Source organism: Schistocerca nitens, unplaced genomic scaffold, assembly GCF_023898315.1.
Source record: "Schistocerca nitens isolate TAMUIC-IGC-003100 unplaced genomic scaffold, iqSchNite1.1 HiC_scaffold_376, whole genome shotgun sequence".
In the NCBI taxonomy this organism is placed as follows: Eukaryota; Metazoa; Arthropoda; class Insecta; order Orthoptera; family Acrididae; genus Schistocerca; species Schistocerca nitens.
In genome coordinates this window covers 3,799,478-3,811,935 of record NW_026045910.1, presented here as the reverse complement: position 1 = coordinate 3,811,935, position 12,458 = coordinate 3,799,478, and the positions used below count along the sequence as shown (strand labels likewise).

Here is a 12,458-nt window from a genome sequence, read left to right as displayed (position 1 = left end):
AGTGCAGCAACTTGCCGTGGCATGGACTCAACAACTCGCTGGAAATCCCCTGCAGAAGTATTGAGCCACCGTGCCTCTATAGCCGTCCATAACTGCTAAAGTGTTGCTGGGGCAGGATTTTGTAGACGAACAGACCACTCGATTATGTAGCATAAATGTCTGATGGGATCCATGTCAGGCGATTTGGGTGGGCAAATTATTCACTTGAACTGTTCAGAATGTTCTTCAAACCAACTGCAAACAATTGGTGGCATGAGACATTCTCATCCATAAAAATTCCATCATTGTTTGGATACATGAAGTCCACGAATGGCTACTTGGAGACCATTTGCAACCAAATACAACCATTCCCAATGAATAACCGGTTCAGTTGGACCAGAGGAACCAGTTTATTCTATGTAAACACAGTGCACACCATTATGCAGCCACCACCAGCTTGCACAGTGCCTTGTCGACAACTTGGCTCCATGACTTCATGGGGTCTGTGCCACACATGAGCCCTAGCTTCAGCGTCTACAACTGAAATCACCTGATCAGGCCACAATTTTCCAGGTCCAACCGCTCCAGGCGATGTAGTGCTGTTGCCAAAGGTACTCGCATCGGTTGTCCGCTGATATTGCCCATTAATGCAAAATTTCGCCTAACGGATACGTTCGTCGTACATCCCACATTTATTTCTGAGGATATTGTCCACAGTGCTGCTTGTCTGTTAGCACTGAGGACTCTACACAAAAGCTGTTGCTCTTAGTCATAAAGTGAAGGCCGGCGGACACTGCGTTGTCTGTGGTGAGAGGTAATGCCTGAAATTTGGTATCTCGAGCACACTTTTGACACTGTGGACCGCGGAATATTTAATTGCAAAACGACAACCGAAATGGCATGTCCGATGCATCTAGCTCCAAATACCATTCCACGTACAAAGTCCGTTAATTCCCGTCGCGCTGCCATTATCACGTCGAACACCTTTTCACATTAATCAATAATCAACTTAATACAACTGACATCTCCGCCAATGCACTGCCCTCTTACACTTTGTGTACGCGATGCTACCGCCTTCTGTACGCGTGCATATCACTACCCCTTACAGGCGTCTAAAGCTAGCGAAATGAGGGATGCTCGACTACCGGACCTTCCGATAGATGGCTCTAGCGTCAAGCTACCATGATCCTTTGCGAGTCCAGGTGTCTCGGGTCACGTTCAACTACAGGATCAAACGATAGATGACTCCACGGGGGTTAAAGCTATATGGGCGAAGAGGCAACAAGCCACGTAGTTCCATTCCAGACCACTAGAGGCACTAGGGGTCAAACGGAGCCGGAATTGACCAATGAGAGCTGTCTAAACTACAATCACAGTCTAACATAACAGTCGCGACACTTCGCCTCGATTTTGTTGCCTACAGCGCCAGCAGCGCCCCAAGCGGCCGGTAGGTTGAACTGTGACCTCAGCGCGATCGTGAAAGCAAATAGTGATTGTTTATTTTGATTTATACAATGGTTTTTACCATCGGGAGCGTTTGTAGCTGCAACAAATTGCAGCAACAACAGGAAGAAGACACAACAGCTATCTTTTTTTAGGTTTCCTAAGGATCCTGAGGGGTATATACCATCATGATACTAAACTGTATCGTCAGGATTCACTTGCAAACTATATGTGTATAAATGATGAATGTTTCGTTTTAGGAGCAGAAAATGGCTAGTTAATAGCAGACGAGAAGACCTTATGAAGAAAGACTCAGTTTACCTGTACAATAATATTAGGTTTTGCCCGCTACATTTCGAACAAAATCAGTTCATGAACGCAGACAATAACAAACTCGTGTGGAATGCAGTACCCACACTGTTTGACATTCCAAATAAGCCACCTCAACTGACGATGAAGAGGAAACTGCCACAAAGATTCGACAGTCAATCTAAAGCTGTAAAACAGTCCTATGCCACAGAAGCAGCCAGTTCAACTCTTCATGTATCAGTGCCAGATTCGTGTGAACATCAACACAGACCTGCTTTGGCGATGAAGTGGTTAGATTGTGCAGCTGTTCGTGTCTTACAAAAGCGTGTGAAGTGCCAGAATGTGCAGATCGAGCGAAGCTATTACGGGACAAGTGCCTACAGACAGATTGTTTGAAAATTATTCAAATATTTGGTTTTTCGTGAAATGTAATGTAATCAGCTCATTATAATGTTTTCAGCATATTTCTTCCACTATTTGGCAGTTGCATGTCCCACTTAGAATAATACAGAGATGAAGGATGTACTTGTGGCAACAGGCGACAATGACAAACACAGTAGGCCTACAGAACTATAAATGAGCTGTCGATCGCTTTCGCATGTAGAGGTACATGTCTGTGCTTCTTACATGTGAATCTGTGTGTTTATATTCTTTTGATATCAACGTGGTAAGCTGCAATTCTGTCAAATATCACAAGTGTTTCTTCACGAATGTGTTGTAGCTTGCCACTATATTCATGGTTTTTGTCCATACTTGCGCTTATTTTAGAATCGTTTTTAGAAACATATATTCCTTCTGATACTACACAAACTCTTGGAGGCAAGAAACTAACTCGAATAATTCGGAAATTACATAGTAAATTGATGTAAACAAACATTCTGCTTACGACGCGTCTGACGTTCACCTTACCCGCCGCCTTGAGCGCTAGTGTCGCTCAATCTGTCAAAAGGCAACAACTTTCACAGCAGTGAGTGTCGCGACTGTTATGTTAGACTGTGCTACAATGGTGGTTGTTTTGAAATATTCTATCGTCTTGCTCAGGACTGAAGTCTGTGGTCCTCGGTTACAGTCGTCTTTGTATTTGTTTCATATTTACACACTACTCATCTTCATTATAAACAGATTTTTTTCCTTTAAATTCATAAGGTTCACCGTGGGATTGAAGAGATTTCCTGCTGAAAAATGTCCACAATTAATTGTAAGGTAAGACATTTAATTTTTCATTAAATAATCTCGTAGCCTATAAATGAAATGTATTCTCTTCTATCGTGAATTAGGCAGTGTGGTTTCCGTTAGTTTATTTAAATAACTTTGATATGTCTGTAGTAGTTTTATTTAATGAAGACTTTTATGTTTTTTTCAGAATATTCAACACAACAGATTGACGTTGAAATACTCCTGCAAGTTCCCCAGCTGTTCATCTGACAATTACGTGGGTTCAACGGAAGAAATTTGCAACAAGCATTTCTACAGGTTTCCAAAACAACCTCAAGAGTTGATTCTAAAGTGGAAGAGTGTTTGTAAACTGTCACCAGGTGTGAACTGTGCTTCTTATTTTGTTTGTGAAGATCATTTTTTCGAAGAAGATTTTATGAATAAAACTAGGCATAGGCTAAACAGGCGTGTGTTTCCAAAACATGTGACAGGTGTTCCTTGTGAAATTGCCAAAATAGGTAGTGAATCAGGTGACACTGTTATTAATAGTGAATTGGACCTACCAAGCACTAGTGGTGCTATGGCAACTGTTCATTTTACAGCTGCTAATACCAGAAGTGAAACTGGTGTTAATGAACTACAAAGCCTTAGTTGTGCTGTGGCAAGTAGTCCTCATGTAGGTGTTTGTACCAGAAGTGGATCAGGTGAAACTGGTGTTAATAGTGAATTAGACTTACCAAGCACTGGTGGTACCATGGAAAATCTTTATTATACAGGTGCCAATACCAGGGGTGAAACTGGTGTTAGAGAATTACCTAGCACTAGTTGTGCTGAGCAGAGTAATTCATTGAGTGATGCACCTCTTAAATTTTTTATCTCCCTTCAAAATGAATCTGCAGATAGTGAGTACACATTCTTATCTGAAACATTTGGTAATGAGGAAATCAAAAATGTACAAGATTCATAGGAATACTCTAACAAGGCTATTAAAACTAAAAGCAAAGCTACATAATGAAAAATCAGAACAGAAAGCACTTAAAGATTTATATGACAGCAATACTTTCTCTTTCACAGAATCTATTTTAAACTCTGTTACCAAAGATTTCATAAACAGCCAATTACAAAATGCTCATCGATCAGCAAATGCAAGGCGATGGACACCCGAGGACAAAGTATTTGCGTTATCCTTATAAAAACGAAGTCCCCGCGTATACAAATTTTTGTCAGTTCATTTTTATCTTCCTTCTTTGAGGCATCTGAAATGTCTGTTGTCTTCTATACCTTTTGAACTAGGATTGAATACTTCGGTCATGAAAGTAATGAAAGCAGAAGTTGAAGTAATGAACAACAGTGACAAATATTATGCTTTGTTGTTTGATGAAATGTCTTCAGAAAGAGGGTTGTATTATAATGCAAGCAAACAAGAAATTTCAGTGTTTAAAGATTTAGGGCATTTAGGGGGGGGGGGGGTCAAATGTTCATGCAAATCATGCATTTTCATGGTTAGAGGCACACATAAATGCTGGAAGCAGGTTGTTGCTTATTATTTCACTCACAACTCAGTTTCAAGTATCACTTTAAAAAGTCTTATTACCTATGTCATAAGGCAATTGTAAGAAATAGGGCTAAAGGTAGTTTTTACAGTTTGTGACCAGGGTGCAACCAACCAGAGAGCACTGAAGGAACTCTGCTGTGAGAAATCTACTGAGTCCAGTCCATTTTATTTTTTAGTCAGAGATGAACCTATTGCAGTCATTTTTGATGTCCCACATCTATTAAAAAATACTAGAAATGCTCTGCTAGGAAATAAAATACAGTTTGGGTTTAAAAAAGAGGCCAGTTTTGAATATATTCACAGGGCTTTTCTTCTGGATCAGCAGAAGATGTTTAAGACATTGCCAAAACTACATAGAAATACTTTTGAATTAATGGATTCTTTTACTAAAATGAAAGTCAAGGTAGCTGCAGCCCAGCTTAGTCATACAGTTGCTGCAGTTATTGAAACTTATGTGGCATTTAATATCTTACCTGCTGAGGCAATATACACTGCAGAATTTGTTGAAAAGATGGATTGTTTATTTGATTCACTGAACAGTTCCTATTGTTATCCACAAGATGGCAAGTCTTATAAGTGTGCCCTCTCTGCAGAGTCCCCACATATTGAAATGTGGTACAGTCTGTTAAAGGAAATGGAAAATTGGAAAGTGTTGGAGCTAGGCACAGGGAGAGATAAGACAAATATGTTCAGTTTCATAAGTGGGTGGCAAACTACAATAAGATCATGGATGTTCATGAGGAACAGATTAAAAAATTGCTTTAATTTTTGAAGCATGAGGGCTTTCAGTCAAGACCCAGTGGAGAATGTATTTTGTTGTGTGAGGCAGCATGGTGTTGCAAACACCAACCCAACTTGCTTTCACTTCAAAGCAGCATTGAAAACAGTTATAGTCAATAACATGCCCATACCTACAAATTCGCTAGGTAATTGTGAGGATTATAGATGCATGCCATTAAGCAAATTAAGGCAATTTTTGGGAGCTAGTGATGACAACTTTCTTGACTCCACAACAGACCATTCGATTATGGATCAATGTGCTTTATATTGTGCCCTTGCTGATAATGAAGCTGCTGCTGGTAGTGGTGGGGCTGATGTAAGAAATGACAGACAAGCACTAGCATATGTAGCTGGTTACATTCTACGAAATATGGGTGTAACACCTGAAACCAACTGTAGTGACTGTAAAACAACTCTGTTCTCACCAACGCCCACAGAGCATTTATTAACAAGTGTCAAAGAATATGATGCTTTAAACCCAAAATTATTGTGTGCTAGTGACAGCTTAATGTCGTTTTTTAGTGTCCGATGCCAGGCGTCGGCTTTGACCCGTGACGTAAGGGTGTTGTCGTGTGACATCATGACAGTGTGGAGTTGGGTTTGTGAGTGTGGCGTGTTTGTAGATGTCGTTGTGTTGTTGTTTGTTGTGCCCTCTGGTGGTATGTTCAGGGTTTTCGATTGTGTGGTGTGATGGGCTCAGTTTGCTTTTGCTCATTATCCAGAATTGTTCGAGTGTCGGCTGTGTTTGTAGTGGAATTCGTTGCAGTGAATTAACGATTTTGTGCGAAGGTTAATTTAGTGTTGTTCGCTGTACGTCGTGTGGTAATTTTAGTAAAATTAATCGGTTGTTGTTTTTGTTCAGGAATGGATCTGACGGATAAAATTAACAGTGCGCAGGTCAAGGGAAGTGTTTGATACCAATGTGTGGCTGTGTATGTTGGTATTGGTATCGGGAGATGTTTCTGAGCTATATAGGCCAAGGGAATTGTTTGATCCTAATTTATGGGATCTGGAGCTGCTGTTGAGCTGTATAGGTCAAGGGTAGTGTCCGATTCCAGATGATACTGTGTTTAGTGGTATTTGGGGAGTTTTGTGATGTCGGTTTTTTTCGTCGTTTTGTGTGGTTTTGTATGGGGGTGGGTGTCTAAATTTGTTTATATTTAGTTTGCCCCCACCCAAAAACACCCCATTTCCCGCGCTTGTTCCGTTACTTTTATTAGGTTTTTTGTGGAAAGTGTGTGTGTTTGTTTCTCGATGTATTTTCGTCCTCATAATGTGTACGTAACGACTTTATATGCGCCATATTGGAATCGTGGTTTATGGTTGTTTCCGCCATATTTGCGACGTCATGGGTCAAAGCAGACGGGCGGGATCGGATGCTTTCGTATTTCCAAATGTTCATAGTCAGTTGTATGCATTCTTAGATAAATGTGGACACCAGGAACAATTGGAGAATACGTTCTATTCACTGTTTAAGTTTCCAGAGGAAATAACTTTTTGCAAGGCCCATTTTTCTGAACAGTGTATTTTAAGATAAGTGTACCTCTATTGCTTTACAAGTATGTGAAAGATTGGAAACACACCATCAGTAATAAAAGACTTGATATTGTTAAAGACAAATTCAATAAAAGGTTTAAAGCTTTATAACAGTTAAAAGAAAATTTTTCTTGTGTGCTTGAGAAATAAAAAGTAAGTTTTGTTTTCATTTCACTGTTTTTACCCACCTTTCCTGCTTTTGGTACCTGTTATTGATGTATTCTTTTTTGTGTTGAAGCATTTACAGTCGTAAGATGTAGGAACCTTTTTTAAGGAATTAATGGTCAGTAGTGCAAGAACTTATAGTCCTGAAACATAGTTGTAACAAATTTTAGAAATCTTCATTAATTAATACTGTGACAAATATTTCTTAATTGAATCTCTTTAACTGCTTCTTATTCTCTTAATAATAGGCTTTTTTCCTCCATTGATCCAGCAGCTTGTATGACGTAAAAATTATGACATTATTGAGGAATATTTGTAGTCCATTTTAGCTGCTACAATGTTATTTTTCTTTTGCTCCAATTATTTACACTACAAGCTTGTTTTGACTTACTCTCAGTTTCAAGTGTTGCATCTAGTTCTTATGAACCATAAAACATGCTGGAGCTTTTACATATTGATAGATAACAATATAAGCATGTCAATTTAAAAGTCTGCTTTTGACGTTTGCGCCTGACAGTCGCTGCTCCTATCATGTTTTCTTGTCTGTCAGACGCAAACGTCAAAAATAGACTGAAAACATTACTGAATAGATTTCTCTCTGCTGTAGTACAGTGTGCTATAGCTGTGTTTCAATTATTTTGTTATGATGGCAACCAAAATAATTACATAGCACGCCCAGAAAATAAGGTAATAGAATTAAAATAAAAATAAAAACCTACAATGTAAGTAAACTAGGGGGGATGCAATCCGCAATGTTTTCATATTTTAGTTCATCTCCATACCACTTGAGGCGCTGCTGTCGGTCTGTGTTTCCCACTTTTAACACGGGGCTTGCGTTTCTCTTTTTTCTTGTTCTGTGCTCGTCTCTACAGCTCTACTTGGTGGGAAGCCTTAGCATTGAATGGTTGTGTTGTTGCAGTGTAAAGTATAGAACCCTGCGCAGACGGTTGGTCAATGCAATTTAACCAACGTGCAGTCATTGAATTCTTGACAGCAGGAAGTGTCACCCCAAAGGAGATTCATAAGAGAATGAAAGCAGTTTATGGTGATTGTGTTGATGTGAGTACTGTGCATCGTTGAGCAAGTAAGTTTAAAGACGTTGAGGCAGGAACATCTGACGTGCGTGACAAACAAAGTGTTGGACGTCCTGTGAGAGCAACCACGGAGTTTCAAAAACAAAATGTTGACAGATTGATTCGTGACAATCGTCGTATCACTCAGATAGAAATTGCAACCACAATGAGCATTTCACAAGAACGTGTGGGTCACATTATTGCTTAGCTTGGCTATCAGAAGATCTGTGCATGATGGGTACCGCAGATGCTGACTCCTGAAATGAAAGCATACAGACTTGAAATTTGCCAGGAACTCCTCTCATGTTACAAGAATGAAGGTGAAGCCTTTCTCCATTCAGTTGTGACAGGAGACGAACGTGGGTACACCATTACGACCTGGAGACGAAACGTCAGTCTATGGAATATTGCCACAAAGACTTGCCCCGGAAAAGGAAATTCAAGACCGGAAAAATCATAGCCACAGTGTTCTGTGACGCAGATGGTGCTATCCATATTGATTTCCTTGGTTGTGAAACAACAATAAATTCTCTGAACTTTGAAACGATGGCTAGCAAAGGTCCAAAAGGGAAATGTTTTCCTGCAGCATGACAATGCCAAATCACACACTTCACGTGCCACCACAGCAGAACTACAGAGACTGAATCTTACCACCGTACGACATCCTCCATACAGTCCAGATTTAACACCGTCTGACTTCCATCTGTTCCCGATAATGAAAGGTAATCTTTAGGGACATCATTATGCTTCTGGTGAAGAGGTTGAAAAAACTGTTAGACTGTGGTTGCAGAAACAGTGTGTCGACTTCTTCCGTGACAGCTTCAGAAAACTTGTTCACCGTTGGCAGAAATGTATCCAATTGGCTGGTGATTATGTGGAAAAGTGAATATTGGTAATTAAGGATACTGATTCTAAGGATTATTTCAGCGTTTGATTTATTAAAATGTTCCCATCAAAACCCAATTAACGAAGGTGGAGGCATTAATTTCATTCAACCCTCGGATTTCAGCAACTGTTAACTCAGCGAACCACTTCTGCTTTCGTAGATGTCGGTGCACTAAGCAGTATTGACTGCTAGTTCATGTTAGTAATGGTCATCAATCACTCAATACCGGTCAGTTCATTTGAGTGCTATAAATTCAAGTAGTCTCAACGGCCCCCAGACAGAAGTCTTCTTATACTGTGCATATAATACATACACAGCAAACAAATGTCACGTTAGAAAACATTTTAGGATGTCGACTGCAGAGTGGGATCATGATTTGCGCACAGAACTGAAATCCAAAGACATCAACGTAATTGTACTAACAAATAAATCGAAACTTTAAATTCTCTATAAGTTTGAAAATGGAATAGACTTTCAAAATATAATAGCACATTTGGAATCAACATGAACATTCCTCTAAGAGGAGACACTTTATACAAAATATCCTCAGTCCTTCCAAATATAAAAAAAATATTTCTTTTGTTTTGATAACATGGCAGACAGGATTCAAAACATAGTAGTGGCCTCAAGTATGGTTACAGATTTTATATGCAACAGAAAAATTCCTGCAGATCTCATATGCAACAGAAAGCTCAGTATGAAACAAATTGTTCATACCACAACTACAACACTAGAGGTAAAGATGATCTCCATTTTGAAATAAAAAATTTGTCACTTGTGCAGAAAGGCGTAAAGTATGCAGCTATTAAGACTTTTAATGAACTGCCTAATTATATTAAATGCGCAAGATAAAATGAAATGCTATTCAGACATACGTTAAAGTAATACCTGCTTGACCATCCACTGTACTCCTCAGATGATTTCTATCCAGAAATAATTAAAAGTTCTCACATACACTTCTAATGCACTTCTTGAATAAAAAGATAAATCTTGTTATTCAGTTATTAGATGAAAGATACAATACTACATTAATGTTAGACAACAAATTGCAATACCAGATAAATATTAGCTAGTGAACAAGATAAATCGTTACTTACTATTATTTGCTGTTATTATTATTATTCTGTAGTATTAGTTGTATTTGTATAATTGTATTGACATGTTCCATATCCGAGAGAATTACTCACACGTATAGATCCATAGAATACACATGTCAAATAATTAAATAAAAATAAAAAAAAATCTTCTAACAGAATGCTAATATAAAGGAAGAAAGATCTAGCATTAGGCAGCGTAATTATATTATTGTATACGTTTATATACATAGATTTGTGACGTAACAACCCTTAAACTAGTGGGGAGAGTGATGCCCTTAAATATATTTAGTGTAGACTCAAACTGTCAGTGACGAGTGAGATAATGTCGAGGTAGGTAAGGGAGGCCTGCTGTGCTTTTATTTCTGTGAAATCAAGCCAGATCTAGGTTGGCAACAGTGTCTAAAGATGCCTTATGACAGTCATATGCCACTTCGGAAGATAAGTGCTGAACTAAGAAGAAATATTTTATTTATCTTTCAGACAGCTATAAAACCCGACAGGATAAGTAAACTTTGGACTTCAGGACCACAGATCTGGAATCGACTAAAGCTATCAAAATAGTCATATTTTATGGATGAAATGCACAAGTGGAGTAAATAGTGCTATACTGACTGTGGCCTCAGAGTTATTAATGGACCTTGAGCAGAATTCACGCCAAGATCACGGGAACGAGAATGACTCCCAGGTGAAGGAAACTTGCTCTCCATGATCGAGTGCCTTCTGTTTTACCTCTTCACAACACTTTCTAACAGAGAAGATGGCGTTCTTTGTGCAGCGCACGGAAATTTCTGTTAATTGAAAGTGCACTATAAAAATGCATGATCTTCAGAATGCTTGGAACAGCCAGAGTCTCGCTGGTAGCCATCATTTCATTTGGGTGTAACAGGTTTTCTGTTGCGCAATAAAATTTAGTTGTTTTGGTATGGTGCCATGACACATATCCAAACTCACCAACCCAGTTACATAAAAAAGGCAATTTTAGGGTAACGAAAAGTGAAGCTGTATGGGATAATTGGCTGGGAGACCCCAAGATTCAACTTCAGCCACCTGATTGGAAAAATTTTTCTTATCTTTCACACACAGGCACCATTTATTCGCAAACTGTGAGAATTGTCTGTTAAGTGTATCTGATACATGTAGGCGACTCTAATGCGTGTATGTGTACTGTAGTGTCATGTGTGTGTGGTATAGAAAAAGGAAAGCGCGAGCGTGAAACCCAGTGCTGGCATATAGCCTAATACTCTCGGAAAGCACCAAAGGGGCCGCCAAGCTTAACGTTCCCATCCAACTGATGGATCACTACCAACAGTGTCGCATGTCTTCAGTCCATGAGAGATCTGGGATTTAAACCAGGACATTGGCACAAAGTCTGATAATCAGGAACTTTACGTCACTAACACTCCTCCCTTCTGCTGGAAAGGCAAAGAGAAAGCTGCCAACAGCGCATGGTGTATCCAGGCAGTTACCCATTCAAGTACCAGCCATGCCTGATGTTGCTTAACTTCAGTGATCTGGTGGAAACTGGTCCAATTTTAGTCTTGTTCCCCCATAGGAAAAGTTTTTGCAGTTGGGAATGTTTCCTTCCCTCATACTTGTCCAACTGAGCTAGTGCTGTATCTCTAATGACAACAAAGTATATGAGACGTTCACTCTCACCTTCTTCCTACATCAATGTTGTCGCTGAATTCCCTGCACTTTTAATCGGTTATTTAAATGTGTATACGACGGTGGTTTGAAATTTCTTGGAACGGAATAGAAAAAAAGTACTTACTTCATTGAAACTTTTTTTTATTTTCCAATGTAGTCTCCTTGTAGATTAATGCACTTGGTCCAATGATGTTCCAGTGCCTTGAGCCCATCTCAGAAATGAGTTTCCTGCAGGCCTGCAAAATAGTTGTCAACTCTGGTTATCAATTCTTCGTTTGAAGTGAATCTTCGTCCACCGAGTAAAATTTTCAGCTTTGGGAAGAGATGGAAGTCTGATGGAGCCATATCAGGCGAATAAGGCAGGTGTGGCAACAATTTGTACCTTAGTTCGTGTAATTTTGCCATGGCGACGGCACGTGTATGCGGGCGCGCTTTGTCTTGATGGAAGTTTACTTTCTTCCTTGCTAAACCTGGCCTTTTTTCTCGTATCTTCTGTTGCAATTTGTCCAGGAGGTTAGCACAGTATTGTCTAGAAATTGTTTGCCCAGTGGGGAGATAATCTACAAACAGAATCCCCTTCACATCCCAGAACACTGATGCCATGACGGACGGAATTGTCTTTGATTTCTTTGATGGCAGAGAATCAGCATGTTTCCATTGCTTTGACTGTTGTTTTGTTCCTGGGGTATAGTAGTGCACCCAAGTTTCATCTTTGGTCACAAACCGCCGCAAAAAATCTTGTTCGTTTCTCTTAAAATGGGCCAAACATTGTTCTGATATGTCAATTCTCATGCGTTTTTGATCCAGCATCAAGAGTCGTGGCTCCCATCTTG

The 12,458-nt window shown here is 39.5% G+C and overlaps 1 protein-coding gene across 1 annotated transcript; it reads left to right on the top strand.

Annotated features, from left to right (window-relative positions):
• Window positions 1-2,706: 2,706 nt before the first annotated feature.
• On the top strand, window positions 2,707-6,854 carry LOC126229605 (uncharacterized). The gene is made up of 2 exons (XM_049942346.1): window positions 2,707-2,934; window positions 3,095-6,854. Exons 1-2 carry the CDS (start codon window positions 2,914-2,916, stop codon window positions 3,851-3,853), a joined length of 780 nt encoding a protein of 259 aa, XP_049798303.1. The 5' UTR covers window positions 2,707-2,913; the 3' UTR covers window positions 3,854-6,854.
• The last annotated feature ends 5,604 nt before the right edge of the window (window positions 6,855-12,458 follow it).

Coding starts and splice junctions, on each gene's coding strand:
- LOC126229605 (XM_049942346.1), top strand. CDS start 2,914: ATGTCCACAATTAATTGTAAG. Junction 2,935..3,094: donor TGTCCACAATTAATTGTAAG/GTAAGACATTTA, acceptor TGTTTTTTTCAG/AATATTCAACACAACAGATT.